Source organism: Petromyzon marinus, unplaced genomic scaffold (assembly GCF_048934315.1).
Source record: "Petromyzon marinus isolate PM22_M1 ecotype Great Lakes invasive population unplaced genomic scaffold, UKy_Petmar_22M1.pri1.0 PM_G_Scaffold_54, whole genome shotgun sequence".
NCBI classification, from domain to species: Eukaryota; Metazoa; Chordata; class Hyperoartia; order Petromyzontiformes; family Petromyzontidae; genus Petromyzon; species Petromyzon marinus.
This window is the reverse complement of record NW_027423007.1, coordinates 1,361,891-1,385,754: the sequence shown is the minus strand read 5'-3', so window position 1 is coordinate 1,385,754 and position 23,864 is coordinate 1,361,891. Positions and strand designations below refer to the sequence as shown.

At 48.3% G+C, this 23,864-nt stretch overlaps 1 protein-coding gene across 2 annotated transcripts; it reads right to left on the bottom strand.

Moving 5' to 3' along the window:
• Positions 1-314: 314 nt before the first annotated feature.
• LOC142917889 (protein LSM14 homolog A-like) lies at positions 315-17,796 on the bottom strand. 2 transcript variants are annotated; one of them, XM_076062232.1, is made up of 8 exons: positions 17,087-17,796; positions 13,735-13,892; positions 12,022-12,229; positions 9,001-9,153; positions 8,131-8,283; positions 6,572-6,674; positions 5,133-5,373; positions 315-969 (listed from the first exon to the last, which is right to left on the bottom strand). In XM_076062232.1, exons 1-7 carry the CDS (start codon positions 17,220-17,222, stop codon positions 5,166-5,168), a joined length of 1,119 nt encoding a protein of 372 aa, XP_075918347.1. In that variant the 5' UTR covers positions 17,223-17,796; the 3' UTR covers positions 315-969; positions 5,133-5,165. The 2 variants fall into 2 exon arrangements, with proteins under 2 accessions (XP_075918347.1, XP_075918348.1); XM_076062233.1 differs by having other exon boundaries at positions 17,102-17,796.
• Positions 17,797-23,864: the final 6,068 nt, after the last annotated feature.

The following is a 23,864-nucleotide window of genomic DNA, read 5'->3' as shown; positions in this document are numbered from 1 at the left end:
GAATCGATAGTCATATCTATTTACTATAGTATTATCAGCTGACTATAGCAGTGTCTGCTTACTCTATAACAGTATTTAATTACTCTAAAGTAGCATCTACTCTGCAGCAGTATCTACCGACTCAACAGTAGTATATACCGACTCTATTGCAGTTAACTTCTTACTCAGAGTACCGTGGTGAGGCCTAGTCTCGTGCAGAGCCCCCGGCCTCGCCTAGATTGCCCAGCTGGCCGAGGTGGCACCTTGGCAGGCTGGGGCTGGGCTGCCACACCACGCTGCATAACATACCAAGCACAGATTCAATTTTCAAAATCGGCCCTCAAGCTGGAACAGATGCCTCAATTTATTGAAATGCACTTTACTTTTTTCAAATACAGCAACACCCCCCCTCCCACCATCCCCGATCCTGTTAAAGCCATGCATTGTACTACATTACGGACAAAGTTTACAGGAATCTAAAGCAATGCAGTAAAAATTCAACGAAGCAATGTTGTAAAGCTAACAGTTGGCCAACTTAATTATTTGCCGGCCATTTCACCAGAGCGAATGCACCGATATAAATTCCGCAACATTTAATGCTGCCTTGTGAAATACAAACACAACTCAATTAAATTGTCATGTCCATGCTCATTACAGCTTAGGACCGGTCGCACAAAATAACCAATTTTAGGAGACAATTAAAGCTTTAAAGTTAAGTCCGACTTTACAGAAATGTTTTACCACACCCATTAGACTAAAGTTTAAAACTATACTTACAATTATAAATGTGTAAAGTGTTCAACTAAACGAGGTGTGTATCTTATTTACACACCATAGACATTAAAAGAATCGCATATCAATTAACACAACCCACATACAGTCCTTGCACTACCCCTCTACGTAACGTTTCTTCAGACCCAACAAATTTTAACTTTTTAAATCAAGCAAACCCCCAATATATGTACACTCTGGGAGGAAGTTCTCTGCAACCTGCAACAACAAAAGCAAGCATTGCCGACATCAAGAAGCAAAACCAACAGATCATCGTCGACCCCACAAAGGGCTCCATTCTCATTTGGAGAATTTGGTTTGCGTGGTCCCGATTTAGGCCAAGATTTGGTGACAAGGTGCCTCTCCAAACCATCCAATTCCCTTCGTCAATTTCTAAAATTGGGCACGAGAGCGTTGCCAACCAACTCCATTTGAAATAAACTACTCTACATTTGTATTTTACCAGGTAAGGCCCACGGAGCTATGCAGCGCTCTTTCCGGAGAGACATGGCCACTGTTCTGCCCCACGGCAGATATGGGGCTGTGTTTACACAGGAACTTCCTGATATGATGGTGTCGAGTTTGGTCACGTGACCTGGAAGTGACGCGTTAAGGGTCTCGAAGCGACGAGGCAAGGCAGGGGTGTCAGTCATTACAAAGAGTACAAAATGGAAGCACAATTAGCATCTCAGCGAAGACGGAAGCATCTGCTCATTGTGGGACTTTAAGAATCATTGTCTGCAAGTTCGTTTATCTCCATATATATAAAAGGCAAAGTTGTGAATGTGTGCCTGTTCAAAATGTTTAGCGTACTTCCCGACTTGCAACCAACTGGAAATTGGCCATGTGGGTACTTACCAGACTGTACACCACGCAAAAATGATAAAAAATACACTTTTTTTTTAGGGGGGGGGCGGGGAGCTCAATAATGTATAGATTTTTTGCACGGCAAGTGAGCTGTGGCGTCAAATCTGTCACGTGACCCTCGCATGTGGAAGCGTAACGCATTGCAGTGTAGTGGTTAGCGTTGTTTGTGTGTGTATGTGTCTGTGTGTGTGTCTGTGTGTGTGTGTATCTGTGTGTATCTGGGCAGGGTCCCATCGGTGAGCTCCTCCGGCAGGCAAGGCTGCGATGGCTGGGTCATGTAGCCCGCATGCCCAGCCACCGCATGCCGAAACAGCTTTTGTTTGGCCGGATTGAGGGGGCTAAGCGGGCGCGGCACGGGCTAGAGAAGAGATGGAGTGATGTGGTACAGGAGGACGTGGAGCTGAGTGGACTTGCCGATGACTGGTACCAGCGGTGTCAAGATCGGCCTCTGTGGAGGAGGCTCGTGAAGGATGCTACTGGGCAGTTGGAGGCAGTCGCCCTCCAACAACAACGGAGGGCGGAGGAGCGACGCTCACAACAGCGAGCGGAGCGCCGGGTGGCTAAAGCACAGCAGGTTGGCACAGTAGGGGGCACAGGTGGTGCATCAGCCAGTCATCTCAGACAGTCGACCCGTGGCACCTGGGTCTGCCCCGTGACCTCCTGCCAGCGGGCGTTCGACACTTCACGTGGCCTCAGGGTGCACATAGCCTGGCACAAGCGTCGTGGTGACGTCACCGCCACTTAGTGGCGAATGGCGGTTGTTGTTGTTGTTGTTGTATCTGTGTGTGTGTGTGTAAGCGTAACGCATTGTAGTGTAGTGGTTAGCGCTACGCTGCGCTACGAACCCGGCGACCCGAGTTCGATTCCCGCTCACGGCCACCAAACGAGTAACTGCTTGGGTGTCAACATCGCCACTGGGGAGATAAAGGCGGCAGGGCGTGCTGCTGGCCACCAAACCCCTTCGTGTTCTTATAATTACTGGGACTCCTGTTATGTTAGGATTGCCGTTATAATGCTGTAAATGCCTTTATAATGCTGTTAAATTGTTACGATAAATATGGAGGCCTGGTTAACAACGAAGCCTGCCACTTGCATTATTGTGAATAGTTGTTTGTAATTAGATAAGTCGAGCCAGACTTGTGCCCATGTAACTTTAATGCATTCTTGAGAGCAAGGATGAAGATGTATCTCGTCTACAGTTCAGTGTTATGTGCAGCAGCGCTGTACATTTGGGCTGCAGTATGGTGATTACACAAAGTGACCTTATTGAACATAGTAGCTTATTCTCTTGTTGTAGAGCTATTCAGTGCTAATGTAGGTGCCTGGTCCATCCAGGACCTATGATTGAGATTCATGTTGTCCAAGACAATGTTATGATGTTGCAGTGTTAATTAATTATATTGATATTGCAAGTATTAACAGATGCTCTATTTTGTGCTGTGTTTTCCCATGAGTTTTATGTCGTTCTATTCGTTAAATACGTTGGAGTCGGATGGTCACCCTGGCTCTGAAGGTTTACTACTCGGACAGTGATGCAACGCAGCGTAGTGAGGCCGAGACAGCCACCACAAATGGATAGCTCAACGAAGTGGCTTATCGTGTAGACATTTATAGCAGCAAAATACTCTAAAACGCATGCTTTTAAAAACGTGGGAGGGAAAAAAAAACAGAGGACCCGGAGAAAAATCCACATGACCACGGGGAGAACTTGCAAACTCCAAATATGCAGCAGGCGTCGGGGTTGGGATGGAACCCCAGACCTCCTGCTGCATACCAGGCAAAGTGAGTTAACATCTCCTAGCCACCGTGGCATCCAAATAGAATCGTCAAGAGGACATTCTGACACTTGAAGAAAACCTGTACCAATCTTGGCCATAACCATTCTTGTACCTCTTGATCTTCCAAACACGTGTAGAGGTGTTATGGGAGGGTGACACGCGGTTGTATAACGGTGGCCACAAACACGTCCGCTACGGTCACCACCCTGGGGGGCTGTGGGGGATGCTGTGATCACTCCCAGCCCCGCCCCTCAGTGAGAGACAGTATAAAAGGTGGCACCCGGGGAGCTGAGAGGCAGTTCAACTCAAGCAAGATGAAGAGCCAGTGAAGAACGAAGATTGACTAGCCAGACCCTGGAACTCCTTTGATTCGCTGACCTTCTGAGGGCCGGGCAAAGCAAGCCAGGGTGCGACACCGGAGCCGCGAGGGCCGATGTCCCTCTGAGGGCCGGACTCGTGTGGCTGGTGATCGGGACCTGCGCCGAAGCTGGGCCAGGTCAGATAGCCTCCCGGGAGAGGAACAGGATAGAGGGAACCAGGGAGCTAGCGTGGGCTAAAGCTCGGGGAACGTTTCCCTCTATAAACTACGGGTGAAGAGGCCGTTACCTCTTCAAGTATAAGACTCGCAACTGTAACAGAAGTGTCTGTAATAAATACGTGTTGCCTCAAGTAAACAGTCTCCGACGTCACTAAGGCCACTACACGTGTAGCCCTCCAGCAGGTCAGATCGTACAAAAGCATTAAATTTGACATGCGATTGATCGATAAAAAAAAATCTAGTCATGTTTAAGATTTTATATAAATGATGATTGAGAAGTTTTTCACGATATAATACGCAAATTATATTATGTGAGCAAATGCGGTAGTGTACCCATACTCTTTGGTTCTATTCGGTAAAGTCACTCCAGCGCTGTCCTCGAGACAGCCTGATCCCTTCACCGAGAAGATGGTTTCAAATTAAGCAACCATTGGAAAGATGTTCTAAATCGAACTAAACATTAAACTAATTTTCAATGGTACAGTATATTTTTCAAGTAGTGGTACCCCAAACTTTCGCAGCTCTTAAAAATTCCCCATTCACACCATCAATAGGTAAACTCCCCCCCCCCCCCCGCCAAACGGCATGTTCACCCGCACGTACACCACCTCTATGCTAAGTCGGCCAATCAAATGCTAATTTTTATGCTAATTCCTTTGTCAAGGCACCTTGTTTCCTCGCACACAGCTTAAAGGTCGCGGTCTGAGCGTGGCTGTGTTTCACTCCAGCGCTGTCCTCGAGACAGCCTGATCCCTTCACCCGATGAAGGCCGCTTGTGTTGTGGCCGAAACGTCGTGATTTTTGTTGTTTTATTTTTTACCTACGTGGTGACTTTACCGAATAGAACCAAAGAGTATGGATCCTTGCAGTCACGAAAGCTTTAAATCTAGAAGTGTACCCATGGCTACAACCACGAGAAGGCGAGTAGAGTCAAGGATGTAATGAATGGGAAGAGGAATAGAAAGGGGTAGAGCAGACAAATGGAAAAATGGGATCAGAGACAATACCTTAAAAGGGTCTCTCTATCATCCTCCACGGAGCAGGGTATTTTCACAGGGGGGGGGTTTGGGGGCAGAGGGTAAGGGATTCAGCAGGGATGGCCACACAAGTCACGTGACTTCCTCAGGGAGGCACGAGCAGATTCTCGATATTTTTGTTTTGCAGCTTAACGGGAGTGCAGGAGCGGGAGCTGCCCTTACCTGCACGTGCTCCTCCTCCTCATCATCATCTGTCTAGGCCTGCACCTTGGCCGGCAGAGGAGACCGCACCCCTGCTTTGGGCATGCCCGGCCGCCCGTCCCCACCCCACAGGGTCCGGCGGTTGAGCCAGGACGCGTGGCCCCAACTGTGCCAGAAGCGGCGATTGCGCGCGGCCGGGAGGTTCTCCCCAAACGTCTGCATGTTCAAGCGCTGCTCCTCCGCCAACGTCACGCGGCAGTTCCTTACAAGATGGAAGGAAGGGGGTGGCGGGGGTTGTGAGCACAGCTGGTGCATCTTGCCAGTCATCTCAGTCTATCCATGGCCACCTGGGGTCTGTCCCATGACCTCCTGTCAGCGAGCCTTCGACATTCCACGTGTACCTTCACCGAGCAGTGAATGGCGCGTGTTGGTATTGGAGGTGGAGGGAGGAGATAAAGATGCAGTGCTACAACTTCTTGCTCGTGCCACTACTACTGGCAGAAGGGCCACAGTAAGTCACTCATTTTCATGTTGGCAAATATCGCAGTTTTTACACCGGCACACGAAAAATGCCTGCCACTTGTAAAACACGTCACGGGATTCTTTGAATGTTCCCTGCCAAGCAGCAGGCGTACATCCCTACAGTTAATGTGCCCGCAGTATTATAAATCAGAGCAGCCACTAGATTTGCACTGCGAATAGTTTTGTTGTTACGCGACAACGACTCTGTCTGACGCTCCGAGCAGTGGCTCACCCCACACCATGTTGAAGAGTGGCCTGTGGATGACGATAGATCACGGTACTACAGAATTGCTCGAGTGAACGCTAAACCCTACATTAGAGGTTCCCTGCACGGTTCCACACCATCCTGCGTTTTAGAGAAATGTTCGCCTCGTGCCCAGTCAAATAATTACACGGTTCTTCCTCTTATTTTCGAGCTAGGATTTTTTCCCGAATCAAGCGCAACACCGCAATTCACGCGGTGTGCATTTTCTGCGCAGAGTAATTAAAGTTAACGTCACACATTTGCAACGCCCCAAAGTTTCCAGATATTCAGGAGGCGTAGTCAACCGCATACGAGTGAGAAGGCAGCCAGCAACGGCACCAACAATTGCCCGAGATCTGTCATCCTATATTAGGATGGTTAGGCCCACTCCATTTGTGAGTTTTTATTACACGAGGGACGAAACCAAAGAAAACCCACACGTGCAAAGGTGGGAGAGTGAATGGGGGGGGAACAGCAACCCCATCTCCGTACAGATGGAGATGAATCAACATGCTGTACTGCTACCTCCTGGCAAGTCGGTGCACATGGCAGAAGATTGTGAACCACCAACCCGTTGCCTCCTCCAGGCGCTGTATATAAAGGTGTGCCGCCACCACTGCCCGTCCGAGACCATCAACCCCGCGATGAGCAAGGAGACCCAATTAAAAATCACAAGTGGCAGAAATGCCATTACCTGCCGCCATCTTCGGAAATGTTGTCAAAGAAGCATCTTGTTTTGTCGTAGAAGCATTTGTCAGGAAACACGGCAGAGCTCCTGCTGGGACCCCTCTGCATGTCTGCAGCACAAAGGGAGACGTCAATGTCAGAAACTAATTAAGGGATGGCCTGGACAATTAAAGACAAAGATCCCCACCCCGTTTCGCTTCAGACTATCGGGGCAAGTGCTCTTAGTGAGTGGCACCCCGAGGCCGGCACGGCACACGAAGGCATGGGTGGGCCTAGCACCATGCCCGGCCACCTTCGTCTCCCTCATGGCGATGGCTGAGGTGAGCCACTAGAGGGGGGCGATGGTACAGATTTGTTGAACCAAACTTTTCAACAGAAGACGCCGTGGCAGCAGTGGCAACAGGCCACCGTGATGGACGCTCGTGGAGATTGCTCCTCGTGAACAAAAATTGTCAAAAGTGCATCATGGTCCTAAAGGGACCAACATTTAGTACAGGGGATTCTCCAAAAATGTTTACCATTTGTTAAAATACAACCATTCACCAATGCGAGTCAGGGCTAAAACAATAAGACCATAAACTTTGCATTATATTTCAGGCCCATCAAGCTATATGGCTCTTTTTCAGAAGAGACCTGGCCACAAATGATAGCTCAACGAAGTGGCTTATTACATGAAAATTTCTGGCAGGTAAACTCCAATAAGTGCACGTTGATTCTAAAATGTGGAGGGAAAAACCAGATGACTCAGAGAAAACAGGTTTTTTTGGGTTAGATCGTGATCCAACCCAAAAAAAAATCTATCATGGATGATATTGGTCGCAAAAGCCTACATGTTCAACCGACCCAGAGAAAAATCCACACTACCACGGGGAGAGAGACGCATGCAAACTCCAAATATACAATGGTCAGGGTTTTGGTGAAACCCACGAGGCAAGGTAGCCCCCCCCCCCCCCCACAGCCGCCTAATAATTTGTTGGCACAAGAGAGGCGGTGTAAGACAAATCCACTGTTGCACTGCACATCCATGCTTTACATTATCCAAGCTCCACTCTTTCTGCAACCCACACCTGACCAGAGTGATGCGAGGCCCTCACCCACAAGTGCAGTGACAGCCAAGCTTACTAAAGGCTGTCACATGCGGAGAGTTTCTCAAGTTATCATTCCTCACGATTACTCTAACTCGTATGAAAAAAAGGGCCTAATAAAAATGTCCACATAAGCTACTTCAGTGGGCTATCATTTGTGCCCAGGTCGCTTCTGAAAAAGCGAATAGCTCATTGATCTTTACCTGGTAAGACAAGATTAGTTGATTTTTATTTTTTCCAGCGATTTGTTCACTTGACCTATAGACTGTGCACTCCCATCGTGTTTTTGTATTGTATGTTGTTACATTCTGACCCGCCCCTACTGAACATCTGTGGACAAAAAAACCTTTGTAGCGCATCGAAATCCCCCAGTGGACAAATAAATATTCTGATTCTAAAAGGAGACATCCCACAGGAGTGGTGGTGGTGGTGTGAAACCGGGTCCCTCAAAGTGCTCCTTTTAAAAAAAAAGGTCCACCACCTTCTCCTTGCTTGGCCTTGTTGTTCTGGAACTCCTTGTCCAGCTCCTCGCGGTCCAGCTGCGCGTTGCTGCTCTCAAAGTCAAACTCCGCCTGAAACTCATCGCCCAGGTTCAGGGCCTGTGCCTTCTGGGGGCGCCCATGGCGGCTCGAGCCTGCGGGGAGAGAAAAATAAACGGCAGCTCGGTTTGTGATCCACCAACGCCGCGGTGGTGGCGGTGGTGAGATGTTAACTACCTAGCCTGGTACGCAAGAGCTCGTGGGTTCTATCCCGACCCCCTGCTGTATACTTGGAAGTTTGCATGTTCTCCCCAAATGTGAAACATTTCCTGCAAACTTTCTCCATTGGAATAATGCATCAATGAGTACACCCTGCTGCAAAAAAAAAAACACTTTTGCTGTACCCTCATGGACAAATGTGAGTCTCTTACTTTCGACCCAGGTTTCCTGGGTAAATATTCACGACCATAAAAAAATAGCGCACCGGCTGCCCGGTATTCAGGTCGGCACCAGCGGCCAAGAATCTGTTATTCTCTCCGCCCTCTGCAAATGTTCAAAAGGCCATTGCCAAAGTCCAGGCTAATGCACCGCGTCGCCTTTGAGGCAACGTCAGTGATAAAAGCGGCAAGGGGTTTTTTGCCTTCCCACTGCGATTTACAAAGCCCCACGACGAATGCGTCCACAAAAGCTGTGCACGGCGAGCCTTCAATACGCAAACGCATTAATTAGTCTCCGTCGGTACGAGACGCCGACTGTAAATTGGGACACGTTGCTTCAAAACGAACTTACAAATTTGATGAAAAGATGAATGACGGCATGGGGGGGTGGCGGGTGGGGAGGGCGAACACCACCCACACCACCCGTAGCCGTACCTGCAATCTGCTTCACGGGGGCCCTCCGCCACCGCCGCCGCCGCCGGGGCGCCGTCTGCACCCCCCGCTCCACCGTGCCGCTCTTCCTCGCCGGCTGCTGCGGCGTGGCGTTGACGCGCGCAGCGGCCGCGCCGGCCGTGGGCGCTGCCGCACCTGTGGGCGATGGGCACAGCCGGCGCGCACCCACCGGTCGTCTCGGTTCGTCAGCCCGTCGGGGGGGGGCCACGTGGGACCCTCCCGGTGCCTCCCGGCAACGACCGGCGACACTTCATCTGGCACGGGCGCCGTGGTGACGTCACCGTCACTTAGTGGCGAAAGGCGGCTGTTGGTATTATGGGGCGGGGGGGGGCGTTCTACAACAGCTGTGTGGGCAAGACACAAGTGCCATAGCCCTCCATCACCCATCGTGGTGTCAGTGTCATCATCATAATTACCACCACCACCCCTCCCCCCCTATCGTTCCTCACGACTGCAGGTCACACGTTTGTGTTGTCACCAGGCAGAGGGGCTCACCGCACACAAATCCCAGCGTATCCGAGCGTGCCATTTTTACGTCGCTTCGAGCGAGGCCGTCAAAACCGCACAGATCACTCAGCGGCCAAGCGCAGCGTTTGCCGACCACCCCGTTTGCGTCTCCAACATTTTCGAAAAGGAAACTCCGCTTTCATTTGCTCTTGATGCAACCAATTGCCATAGCCACGTAGGTAAAAAATAAAATAACAAAAATCACGACGTTTCGGCCACAACACAAGCGGCCTTCCTCAGGTGAAGGGACGAGACTGTCTGGAAGACAGCGCTGTCCTCCAGACAGTCTCGTCCCTTCACCTGAGGAAGGCCGCTTGTGTTGTGGCCGAAACGTCGTGATTTTTGTTATTTTATTTTTTACCTACGTGACTTTACCCAATAGAACCAAAGAGTATGGATCCTAGCAGTCACGAAAGCTTTAAATCTAGAATTGCCATAGCACCACCATTCATATATTTTGTCAAAAATGATGATTTCGCACGGGTTTAAAATATAAAAATATTAGCACACGTTTGTCGTTAGGGGCGTTTGCGCGCAACTTTTATGGGTCGGGCAGCATTACATTGGGGGGGTGTTAACATTAATAAACGAGACGGTGGAACGAGGGTCACCGGGGCTCTTGTCCACAAGCCACGACAGACTTCACGACTCGTCCTCCCACCTGCAGAGGGAGGCCTCGGCTGCACCAACACGGGCGGCACGAGGATTCACGACGCTTCCGTTAAAGTCGGTGGCTGTTGTAACCTTTGCCGCAGCCTTGCAACCCCTTTGGTTCCCAATCGTTCACAAACAACGTGCAACGTCAACAGACGTAAGGGGTTTGATGAAACAAAGCGGTTGCACTCGGCCCGCGCGCCCGCGCCCAATCTGTATTTCGATGATATACCTTCGAAAGAAATCCCCAGAAAGGGGATCTTGCAACCCCCAAGGGGTGCGTGCACCCCTGGGTTAAGAACCACTGGGCGAGACGATCGTGGGGTAACACAGTAATATCAATTTCCAACTCACACCCCTTTCACGTCGTCGCTTTATTATGAACACCGCTAACACAATTTACGTCGGTGACAGCATCGATCCTTTCTCGTATCCCCATCGCCTCTTGCTTCACCTACCCTGTAAACTACCCTGTGGTGTCGCGCGCATGACGACATGTACTGTGCTTTCGATAACAAAATACATTATTGATGTACGGTATTTTGGGAAAAAATTGCTTAAATTTACGTCGCACATTTCAGGAACGCATCACCAATGTAAATTGGGGTACTGCTCTACAATGCCCAATGTTCTGCTACACCATCTGCCACCCAATAAATCAAATTTGTCACCTGGAGCACCACACCAATTTATGTGGTTTCGGCAAACCAGAATGTTGAAAAAAACCCAAAAAAACAATCATATTTCCGTACGACGTCTCATTGGACATTACAAAATCGGGCATCAGGTGTTTGCTAAAAGATGCAGGTGGAGATCCGATCAGAAATCCTCTCTTCTCTCAATACCCAGCCAGTGAACAGGGTGGCCACAACCTCAGCACCACGATAGCACCTCGTTGAGATCAATATAGCAAGTTGCCTCTGGCAACCTCGTTTCTCACAAAACCACAGATTTTAAAAAAGAAAGTCTTCGTTCATCATCGCCATGGAGAAATGCATCGTGCAGGACCTTGAAGCCGCAATTAAATTTTGTTGGTGCAAATCTTAATTGGGTTAAATTGTGGAAGAGGGGTAATTTTAAAACGTTTTTATTTTTTATCAGGCAAGACACCGAGCTATATTTGCACTTTTTCAGAAGCCACTTTACCACAAATGATCATTGAATAAAGCGGCTTTCTTGATAAACGCCGTTATTGCAAACAACAAAACCCATTTAGCACCACATTTGTATTATCTCGTGGTAGAAGAGTGGCTCTCGCACAACTACGAACCCAACGACGCAAAAAATAACTCGATTCTCAGCCACATCACGAGCGAATTATATCCAAATCGGTGGCTGGCTCCCCACCTTCCCATTCACCACAACCGCACAAGTGAAGCGTGGCAGGTGAAATAACCACCCCACCCCGCATGACAAGACAGCGCGGCCTTCGCCGAGCAGTTCATTGACAGGGCACCAAATAATAACGCTTTAAATGACGGGTTATTTTGAAAAGGCGACAATTTAAAATACAATCACTGGGTATCACCATCAAGCGCAAAGTAAAAACAAAAATGCTCGTCCGCATGCACTACGCATTATCATCATCATCGAGCTGTTATACACAGAGCCTTTTATTTTCCTGCATGCGCTTACGGAAATAATTCCATGAAGATAGCTGCAACTCAACTGCGTTCAATTAAGATCGCATTGAAATCACGCAGTTGCCTCTAAACGAGCAAAAGGCGAAAACGACCCGAGGCAAGGCCACTGGGCAACGGAAACCACGTGGCATTAAGAGGGCAAAGGTGCAGCCCTGCAGTGCCGATGTTTACCGCACACCGCACCCCCCCCCTCCCGTACCCGCAGCTCCTCCGTACGCAGGCTGCACGAAGGGACGGTGCCCGACCGCTGTGGCCCAGGCGTCGTGCAGCGCGTGGCCCGGGTGGCCGCCCGTGGCACCGCGGGGGGGTCCGATCGGCGTGCCCGGCGCGGAGTGGCAGCTCGCCGCCGCTCCGATACCGCGCGCGTGGCAGCGAGCAGCGGCCCCCCCCGGGGTGCCCGGCGAGGACTGGACGGGGGGTGAGGGTGGGTTAGGCAGCGATTAGAACAAATCACGACGGACGACGTACGCATGTCAAACTTCTTATGCACCTTCTTGGTTCTTTCGGTAAAGTCACCACCACGTAGAAGGGAAACAATAAAATAATAAAAATATAAAACTTTAAAATTCTCACGACGTTTCGACTGCAACACAAGCAATCATCATCAGGTGTAAAAACCACAGCAAGACATTTTTTTTTAAAAAGTGGCGGGTTTTTTTTTTACGTTAGCACCACGGAGAGCGATTTGGCAGTTATTCAGATGGACGAGTCCATCTATGTTCGGAAAAGAGGAGGGGGGAGACGAAAATAATGGATGCGGTCTGAAAGCCACCGTAAGCGTGAACAATCAATTAAGACCCGAAATGGTTTATCAAATCCTTCCAATGATTGCTAAGCCAGAATTCCTTCCTCTCGGTTGAAATTGTCTCTGTGTTTGTATATGTGGATAGCCTCATGAACGAATCTCTCATGGTAGCCAGATGGCTTACAGAGAATCTCTGGTCTTAGGAGGAGGGATAATTGCGATGTCATCACCCGAGAGCCAACCAGGTGCCAAGGGTTGCGCAATTCAGCCACTGGCACGCTGGCACCCGGGCTCGGATCTTGGTAGCCTCCTCCATCTCCTCCTCCTCAACCTGTAAAAACCCTCCACAGCTACCACTGTTAGCTAACTATTGTAACTCTCAAATGCAACTTTCATCAAGCCCCCCGAGTGTGAAGTGCAGTCTCCAACCTCGTATTCTCCACCATCTCTGGCTTCCTCGATTCCAGTGCCGTGAAGGGAAAATTTGCCCGAAATGCAGCCGATCAGCGTTGACTTTTTTTTCCACATTTTGTCAACATGTTGCCAAAGATGTCCCTTAAAGGCTTAAAGGACGTTCGGGGCAAGTGCAGTGCGAGCAACTACGAGGCCGGCAAAGCACACGGAGGAGGTGGGGAAGCCAGCACCACGCCCGACCGCCTTCTCCCAAGTGGCGATGTTTATACATCGCATCAGGTGCTCATTGGATAGACCTCAGGAAAAGCCCGGGACCGTTTCAGATAATTGTCACCTGGCGTTGGCCGTAAGTGGGAATCAAACCCCGGTGGGTCGTAGGCGGGTTTGTGGTGCAGCGCATCAACCACTGTGCCACCGCTCCCCTAAACCATGGCAAGATGTTAACTACCTCGCCTGGAATACAACAGGTCGTGGGGTTTGATCCAGACCCCCGACGCCTGCATATTTTTGGAGTTTGCAACGTCCTCCCCCGTGGTCACGTGGATTTCTCTGGGTCATCCAGTTTCTACCTCCACGTTTTAGAACCGACGTGCATTTGGAGCATTTGGCTGCTGGAAATGTCCACGCGATAAGCCGCTTCGTTGAGCAAATCATTTGTGGCCAGGTCGCTTCTGAAAAGAGAGTTAAGTAGCTCGGTGGGCCTTACATGGTACAATAAATAGTTGAATGGTAAAGAGCGCCTGCACCTCTCACCTGCACCATGGCCACGTCGTGGTGCAGAGCGGACAGCATGTACTCGCACGGGGTCAAGTCCTTGATCTCGCTGACGCGAAAGACGATGTATTCGAAGACCTCCTCGCGAGGGGCAATGGGACGGTCGGCGGGGCGCCCCTCCGTCCCGCGCAAGCGCACTGCGCACACACAAAGACGCCCGCCGCCGGTACAGACCTCCACGTACCCGTTTGGTCAAGCGTTGTTACGGTCGAGAGCACCTATGCAGGTCGGAGCAGGTGCGTGGTTGTGGGTTTTGGGCGCCACTGTGGTGAGAAGTTAACTACCTCGCCTGGTATATATCGAAGGTCATGCGTTTCATCCCAACCCTGACAACACCTGCTGTATATTTGGAGTCAGCGAGGTTTTCTCTTCCCATGGGTCGAGTGGATTTCCCCCCCCCCCCCCTCCAGGTCCTTCGATAAGCCACTTCGTTGCGTTACCTACCATTTGTGGGGAGGTCGCTTCTGAAAGAGCAGTATAGTAAGTGGGCCTTACCCGCAACCTAAACAATTGTTTAAAATAGTTTCTAGCTGGTTCAGCTACCTTCATCCTCCCCAGTGCTGATTTAATCATCTTTTTTACTAACACACCGCACCAGGTAACTTCACTTGAAGGCAGTCTACCTACACGAAAACCAGAATGAGTTGGGATACAAGGCCACCACCGACGACGTTGTCTGTAGCCAGGAATCAAATCTAGCTCGCGGGGTTCCGAGCTGCACACATTTCTCAACTCTGCAAGCCAAAAATTGAGATTCATTTATTTCCTGCCAGAAGCTGTATTAAATATTCTTGTTTCTTTCGGTAAAGTCACGTAGAACGGAAATAATAAAAATAAAACATAATAAAATAAAAATGAAATTTATTTTATTTTTATTTAAATAAAATATAAATGAAATTTATTTTATATGTATTTTATTATGTCTTAGCTGTATTAAAACCAACCAATAGCCCGTCATCCATAAGCCATATGCCTGCAGGTATTGAATGTTTATGGGTATCAACATCACAAATCCCTATCATCACCGTCGCAAAGAAGTTCTCCATTGTGCCAATTTAATCCAGACAGGTGCCGTTGGCCCAGATCTGTGAACGAAGGCAAAAATGAATCTGGAACATTTCCAAATTAACTGTTTTGGGGCCTCTTCTTTGGTTCTTTCGGTAAAGTCACCACGTAGAATGAGAATAAAATAATAAATTGATAAAATAAAATAACACAATAATATTCTCACGACGTTTCGGCCACAACACAAGCGGCCTTCATCAGGTGAAGGGGTCGAGACTGTCTGGTAGGACAGCGCTGGAGTGTTTTGGGGCCGTCCAGAAATGACGTCACGCACCTGGGGGGGGGGTCAGACATTTGTGACGACGTGTGACGACTGGGGGGGGGGGGGGGAGTTTGATAAATGTGATGTCACATCAAAATGCGCAACTTTAAATATAGACAACACGTTCCACTTAATTAGACTTTTTAATGTTTTCTCCTACAAGATCAGAGTGCAGCGGCACATTAAATACGCACTACAATGACAACAATAGTTTAAAGCGATTTGAAGTGTGTTTTATTTTGGCGGGGGGGAGGGGGCAGAGCTTTGTGACGTCATATTCGAGGGCGGGGGGGGGGGTCAAAAAAATCGTTCAGAATCGCGTGACGTCATTTATGGACGGCCCCTTAAGCGGCACCCTGCCGGGCTTTTTGGCCGGGGTCACGCGCCGTCTATGACCAGCCGCATCTTATTGCCCTGTGACTACCGACCCGGCTTCAACACTTGATTTTTGCACGCAGCGTTTTAATACGTTGTTTTTGTGTGGAATTATTTGCTGGTTTATTCCAGAATGTTTCTGTTACGCGTCGTCGCTTTAAGATGTTCTGTGTTCAAATTTTGTTTGTTGCGGTTGCACCCCGACTTAAGATGCTCGCATGGCTCACAGGACTATACCTAATAAATGAAACTTGAACACGCGCACGCACCGAAACCACGAACTTGTTCAGGTCAACGGGGTTAATCGCGCGTTCGTGTTGGCATAGCTGTCAACCCCTTATCAGTGCCCCTAGATTGTTACAGATCGATTCAAACCCTTATTGGTCACCCCCTGCCCTTATAAATATCAACGTTTAGACAACGAGGTCCCGTCGCAAGGGAGAAACGCAAACAGACGGACGAAACAATGTGTGCCCGTATTGAAACGGCTGTGCACCCAATAACCTTCGTTGAAAAATACTTGAAACCACTGCGACCCAGAATCAGCAAGAACCTCAGAACATTCGTGATTAAGCGGGTGACGAGTTGAAGAACTTTGCCCCAGCACAGCTAGAGGCGCCGGCCATAAATGACGTCGCGCGATTTTGGACGATTTTTGCCACCCCCCCCCCCCCAAAAAAATATATAAAACACGCTTCAAATCTCTTTAAACTATTATCATTGTAGTGCGTATTTAATGTGGCGCTGCACTCCGATGTTGAAGGTGAAAACATTTATTAACAAGTCTATTTGATTAAGTAGAACGTTTCGATTTAAAGCTTTCGTGACTGCAGGGATTCATCTTATTGGCTCTTTCGGTAAAGTCACGTAGAATGGAAATAAAATAATAAAAATAAAACATAATAAAATAACATTTTATTTTATTAAAAAAAAATAATAAAACATTATACAATTTTCTTAACAATAAAATGTTATTGCTTTATTTTTATTATTTTATTTCCATTCTATGTGACTTTACCGAAAGAACCAAGAAGATAAGTAGAACGTGTTCTCTATATTTAAAGTTGCGAATTTTCATGTGACGTCACATTTCTCAACTCCCCACCGCCCCTCGTCACACATCGTCACAAATGTCTGACCCCCACGTGACGCATCAATGGCTGTCATTTTAAACATTTCTGGGCAATTCCCACTGAGATTAAGGACTCTCTTACAAATCCAGGTTAATTGAAAACACAAAAGTACATACAGCAATCCAATACAATCATGATTTAATTTAGTTGTTTTCATTTTTTTTAACCTACGTGACGTTACCGAAAAAAAACAAAGACTATCTTGTCGTTTGAGCATCTTAACACCTCCTGTTTGATTGCCCTGAAAAGGGTCAAACCCCTCCTTAAAACCCCCCCCACACATTGACCCCACGACACCCACACCAATCTGTCCAGAAGGCGACAACGTCGCCGACACGTTCACCTCCTCCTGGCAAACTTTCCCCAGCCCCAAGGCCTCCTCCTGCTGCTGCTGCTGCTGCCCGAGCGAGTCGCCTGTTAGGACGACTCAAGCGGCTTCATTAAACCCTTAACCCGCAGCTTCGGGGTGTCCACAGTCATCCCGTGAACCACCCACCCCCCAGTGCGTAACCTTTCGCCAAGACGACGGTGGAGTCGTCCGTGTTGATGTCACAGAGGATGCCCTCGTAGCGGATGCCCGCCATGGAGAGCAAGCTCATCCTGACGCCCATGCAGGCCGCCCAAGTGGCCATGGTCGCCGGCTCTGGCTACGGGTGACGAGAGGGGCTGGTGGGGCCGCCTTGGTGGGGCCGGGCAGGAGGAGGGGGGGGAGGGGGGAACTTGGCCCGGATCGTGAGACGACGACGATGATGATGGTGGTGGTGTTGGTGGTGTTGATGGTGGTGGTGTTGATGGTGGTGGTGTTGATGATGGTGGTGGTGTTGGTGGTGTTGTTGATGATGGTGTTGATGATGGTGGTGTTGATGATGATGGTGGTGTTGATGATGGTGATGATGGTGATGTTGATGATGGTGGTGGTGTTGATGATGATGGTGATGATGGTAGTGTTGATGATGGTGGTGTTTATGATGATGATGGTGTTGTTGTTGATGGTGATGTTGATGGTGGTGTTGTTGATGGTGTTAATGATGGTGGTGTTTATGATGATGATGGTGTTGATGATGATGGTGGTGTTGATGATGATGGTGTTGATGATGATGGTGTTGATGATGATGGTGTTGATGATGATGGTGGTGATGATGATGATGATGACAACAACCCACCGCGTGGCCCCCACGTGTTCACGGACACGCCACTGGCACTGCAATGCACTCTGGGTAGCGCCAAGTGGGCGGGATTGTGGGGGGAGGGGGAGGGGGATTTGTTTCTCTTCCGCTCAACGTCGTGGGTTTTTTGCTTTGTGTTTCATTTTAGTCATTTTTTATTTAATTTTTATTTTCTATCTACGTGACTTTACCGAAAGAACCAGGAATGTGAACTGCATGAAATATAAAGCGGGTCACGTGCATGCCTCTCGACCAATAGAAATACGCGGCGTTTTTTTAAACCGAGGGGCATTTCCCCACCCCGCCCACCCTGCCCCCCGTCCACCCCGCCCCTTACACCCCCACCCCGCCCCCTTACACCCCGCCCCCTTGCACCGCCCCGCCCTCTTCCACCCCGCCCCGCCTCCTTCCACCACGCCCCCTTCAAACCCCGCCCCTCCTCCACCCACGTCTCTCCGTGACGGTTTGAAGGCCCAGTTCAGTTTTCAGTTTATTTTAGCCCTGTGAGCGATTCGGCTCTTGAATCGGGTGCAACCACAACAAACAAAAAAAACAAAAACACGAACAAGAAAAACATCTTAAAGTGACTATGTGACTGTGCAAACAGAAAATCCATGAAAAAAACAGCAAAATATTCCTGAAAAAAGTAGCCGTACACCAACGCTGTGTGCAAAAAATCCCAGTGGGATGCAAGTCAAACAACAACCACAAAAACTTAGATTAAGGCCATCAGTTTAACTCCGTACTACAACAAAACAAACATGTCCAAACCTAAAAACGTTTTCCAAATCACCAAAAAATAAAGCCATAATTGCAGCGTAACAGTGATCACAGGGACTGTGACCGAATTTTTACAATTAACTACATAAATAACATGTAACACCAAATCCTAGAGCCATAGTTGGCTGCATGAGTTACTCCACAACAACAGATGCATCGGTCTGAGTATCAAATTACTCAATGTACCTTTAAGATCAGCACGCTAAATCAAAATACAGATAATACTTTGCAGCGTCATCCGGAGCGAAACATTTTATTTTATGTTACGCCAATGAATAGCAGTGGCAGCTAGGGGTGTACAACTCCTCGAGAGCAGTTTTGAGAGAAGATCTCATTGGTAGCGATTCAAGTTGCAGTTTATTGGCAATAGCATTCCAGACGCTGGGGGCATCAATAGCAAAGGCCCTTCCTACGGCAATAGGGAATGTGAAGCTGGTAAATGAGCGAAGACCTGAGGTCAAATTTGTTATTTGAAATAGAGTGGAGATCCAGCAGGTAGTCTGTGGATTTTTTTGTAAGTACATCGTGAATAAATAAGATCTGGTGCACAAGCCGTCGAACATTAAGAGGCGTTAAGTTTGACCCAATGTAGAGATCACAGTGGTGAGTCCTATATGTGCAGTTCAATGTAAATTTTAAGGCCGAGTGATAGATGGAATCAAACTTCTTCAGTACAGTACTTGGGGCTGATTTATACACGATGTCACAGTAGTCAAGTAGAGGCAGTATGGTAGCTTTTATCAATTCCAAACGGAACATTGGGGGGAAGCAGTGCTTGTGTCGATACAGAAAACCAATTTTTATTTTTGTCTTTTTACCAATATAATCAATGTGATCTTCAAAATTCAGTTTTGAATCCAGGATGACCCCAAGATACTTATAGATCTTGACTTGCTCTATTTTATAATTATTTAAGGAATGTAATTGGGGAAACATGACTTCCTGCTTCAGTCCTGGTGAGAAGCATAGCACCTTGGTTTTGTAGGTATTCAGGACTAGTTTAAGAGCAACTAGCTGATGTTGTAGTTTGTTGAAATCACCCTGTAGCTTAGCAATCACGTCATCCGGAGAGCGGCCAGCAGCAATCACTATTGTGTCATCTGCAAAAAGATTTACCCTGGAATGATCCAGGTCAGTGCCCAAGTCATTGACATAAAGAGAGAAGAAAAGGGGGCCGAGGATGGAACCCTGTGGAACCCCTTTTGTTATCTTAACACTGTTTGACCTCCAACCATTTGTGAATACAGTTTGGGTGCGAGAAAAGAGGTAATTTTGTAACCATTTTACTGTGTTTTCGGAAAAACCGAGGCAACTTAATTTACTAAGCAGGGTGTTGTGGTCTACTGTATCAAAAGCTTTGGACAGGTCTAGAAAAAGACAGGTACAGTACTGCTTATTATCAAGGCTACTGTAAATGTGATTCAGAGAGTCTAATGCAGCAGATGTGGTGCTGTATTTTTTTCCAAACCCAGATTGTTTCAGATGTAGTAGATAGTTGGTGGACAGGAAACTGCTAATTTGGTAGGTCAATAATTTTTCAAAAATTTTCATCAACGGGGACAAAATTGAGATAGGTCAGTAGTTATTTGGATCATCTTTAGGGCCCCCTTTGTGAAGTGGACGGACATAGGAATGTTTCCATTCTTGAGGAACTGATGCTTCTTTGATGGACAGGTTGAAAATATGGGCTATAGGTTTGTATATTAGGTGACCAACAGTTAGTAGAGCAAAGACGGGAATACTATCTGCTCCGGAAGAGGAAGACCCTTTGAGGTAAGACAGTTGTTTCAGAACATTACTTTCGTGGATTGTCTGGAAACTAAATTCGTTTAATGTTTGGACAGGGGTGTAGGAATTTGCATGAGCAGAGGTGACTCCCAATACATTATAAAAAAAGATTACCAGCTTCAGAAAAATGAAGGTTAAAATTGTCAACTATTTTTTTGGGATCTGAAAAATATTCCCCATTTCGGTTAAGCTCAACGGGCAGATTGTCTGTTTTGGATGCCTTTTCGATATATTTGTTTTCAAGAAAATCCTGGCATTTCCATGTGATTCCAGGAGAGTGGAGGAAAAGTAGGCATTTTTTGCATGCCGTATTTTTTTGACGCATCTATTCCTTAAAATCCTGTAATCTAGCCAGTCATTGACCAAATTACTTTTCTCAGCACATGCCCAAGCCTTGTCCCTAGTTTTCATTAGCTTTGTAATCAAATGATCAAACCATGGTGGGCGGTTGCATTTAGTTTTAAATCTAACTAACGGAGCATGTTTGTTAAGAATTTGGAGAAACGTGTACCTGAAAGTCTCCCAAGCCGTAATCAGGTTGGGGATATCACAGACCTTGTCAATATCCGAGTGAAGCACATCATTAGCAAATGCCTGAGTGCTGAAGTGTCTCATAGAGTGCTTCTCAACCAATTTAGGGGGGCTTTGGGTCTGGCTGATGATCTCACTCCAAAAATGAAGGAGTGATCACTAAGGTTATTACCCAGAACACCAGTCAGTGTGAAATTGTGAGGGGCATATGTCAATAGGACGTCAAGCAGAGTTGACTGTCCCGAATATTTTAGGTTGGGTCTTGTGGGGACATTTATTAATTGAAACAGATTAAATTCATCTGCAAAATGTGTGGCCACGGCCGGCGGGTTTAGCCAATTCCAATTTAGATCACCCACTAAAACTATTTCACCTTTAGGGAGGCGCCCAAAAAGCTCTCTCAGTGCAGACGCAGCTTCAACATCCTTCCCACTAGGCGGTCGATAGCAGCACACTACCAATATCTGTTGATTATTTGGGAGCGTTATTTTGAGAGCGAGACCTTCAAAGCAACATTTTTTAAACAAGGAGTGAGCTAGTGAACAAGCTCCTCAGCCGCCACCATTTCAGTCTCTGACCGCCAGCGCTTCCTCTGCGTCTTCGCCATCAACAACTCCAAGTCCTTCGAGGACATCCACCAGTACAGGTGGGTCGGTGTGTGTGTGTGTCGGACTTAACGCATCCACAAGTACAGGTGGATGTGTGTCGGACTTAGTGCATCCACAAGTACAGGTGGGTCGGTGTGTGAGTGTGTCGGACTTAGTGCATCCACAAGTACAGGTGTGTGTGTCGGACTTAGTGCATCCACAAGTACAGGTGTGTGTGTGTGTGTCAGACTTAGTGTATCCACAAGTACAGGTGGATCGGTGTGTGTGTGTGTCGGACTTAGTGCATCCACAAGTACAGGTGTGTGTGTGTGTGTCGGACTTAGTGCATCCACAAGTACAGGTGTGTGTGTGTGTCGGACTTAGTGCACCCACAAGTACAGGTGTGTGTGTGTGTCGGACTTAGTGCATCCACCAGTACAGTGGGTCGGTGTGTGTGTCGGACTTAGTGCATCCACCAGTACAGTGGGTCGGTGTGTGTGTGTGTCGGACTTAGTGCATCCACAAGTACAGGTGTGTGTGTCGGACTTAGTCCATCCACAAGTACAGGTGTGTGTGTCGGACTTAGTGCATCCACAAGTACAGGTGTGTGTGTGTCGGACTTAGTGCATCCACAAGTACAGGTGGGTCGGTGTGTGTGTGTGTCGGACTTAGTTCATCCACCAGTACAGATGGGTCGGTGTGTGTGTGTCGGACTTAACGCATCCACAAGTACAGGTGTGTGTGTGTGTGTCGGACTTAGTGCATCCACAAGTACAGGTGGGTGTGTGTGTTGGCTTAGTGCATCCACAAGTACAGGTGTGTGTGTCGGCTTAGTGCATCCACAAGTACAGGTGTGTGTGTGTCGGACTTAGTGCATCCACAAGTACAGGTGTGTGTGTGTGTGTCGGACTTAGTGCATTCACAAGTACAGGTGTGTGTGTCGGACTTAGTGCATCCACAAGTACAGGTGTGTGTGTCGGACTTAGTGCATCCACAAATACACGTGGGTGTGTGTGTGTCGGCGGTGGGTGGCTTACTGCAGCTACCATATCATGCGTCTTGTGCTGGAAGAAATAAAGCCTCCAGTTAAATTTTTGACTTGTTACACTGGTCTACAGCCAAAATGCTTTCGAGAAATAAACATGTAGTCCAACTTTACTAATTCTGTGTCACTGAGCTGTCCACTTGACACCACCTGAAGAAGGAGACTTGTGTTGCCTCCTAAACGTCGTGATTTAATTGTTTTCTTTTGTTTTATTTTATTTTTCCTCCGTGACTCCACCGTACAAATTCTCAACATTGTTTCGTGAGGAGTCGACTCCTTTTTAATCGCATTAAGAATCTACTCCCATTGACTTGCACGGGGAATCGGATTGTAGAGTTGTGTTAGAAATCGATTGCTCATTGAATTGCATGAGGAATCGACTTAGGGTCTGAATCAATTCCTTGTCGACTTGTGTTTGGAACCGGTTCGTCGTGTGGAGTTGGATCCGGGTCCGGGGGGTTCAGCATTGCCTGGTGAGTTTACACTCAACACTCACCACTACTCACCACTAGTACACTCACCACTACTCACCACTACTCACCACTCACCACTAGTACACTCACCACTAGTACACTCACCACTACTCACCACTAGTACACTCACCACTCACCACTAGTACACTCACCACTAGTACACTCACCACTACTCACCACTAGTACACTCACCACTAGTACACTCACCACTACTCACCACTAGTACACTCACCACTAGTACACTCACCACTACTCACCACTCACCACTACTCACCCCTAGTACACTCACCACTACTCACCACTAGTACACTCACCACTACTCACCACTAGTACACTCACCACTCACCACTAGTACACTCACCACTACTCACCACTAGTACACTCACCACTACTCACCACTCACCACTAGTACACTCACCACTACTCACCACTCACCACCAGTCACCACTAGTACACTCACCACTGGTACACTCACCACTGCTCACCACTCACCACTACTCACCACTACTCACCACTAGTACACTCACCACTAGTACACTCACCACTAGTACACTCACCACTCACCACTAGTACACTCACCACTACTCACCACTAGTACACTCACCACTCCCCCACTCCCCCTCCCTCCCCCCCAGGACGAGGGACTTTGTCACCACCATGGCCAACACGGCCTTCCTGTCTCACGCTCCGCGCCCTGTCCCTGATGCTGCCCCTGCTGCTGTCCCTGCTGCCCCTGCTGCTGTCCCTGCTGCTGCTGCTGCCCCTGCTGCTGTTGCTGCCTCTGCTGTCCCTGCTGCTGTCCCTGCTGCTGCTGTCCCTGCTGCTGTCCCTGCTGCTGTCCCTACTGCCCCTGCTGTCCCTGCTGCTGCTGTCCCTGCTGCTGCTCCTGCTGCTGCCGCACTGC

Excerpts from the sequence above, each read along its gene's own strand:
- LOC142917889 (XM_076062232.1), bottom strand. The coding sequence starts at position 17,222 with ATGGCCACTTGGGCGGCCTGCATGGGCGTCAGGATGAGCTTGCTCTCC. Across the intron at positions 9,154-12,021 it reads TGCGTACGGAGGAGCTGCGG|GTGCGGCAGCGCCCACGGCC; the intron begins GTACGGGAGGGG and ends CATCGCCCACAG. Across the intron at positions 8,284-9,000 it reads CCCCGTGAAGCAGATTGCAG|GCTCGAGCCGCCATGGGCGC; the intron begins GTACGGCTACGG and ends CTCTCCCCGCAG.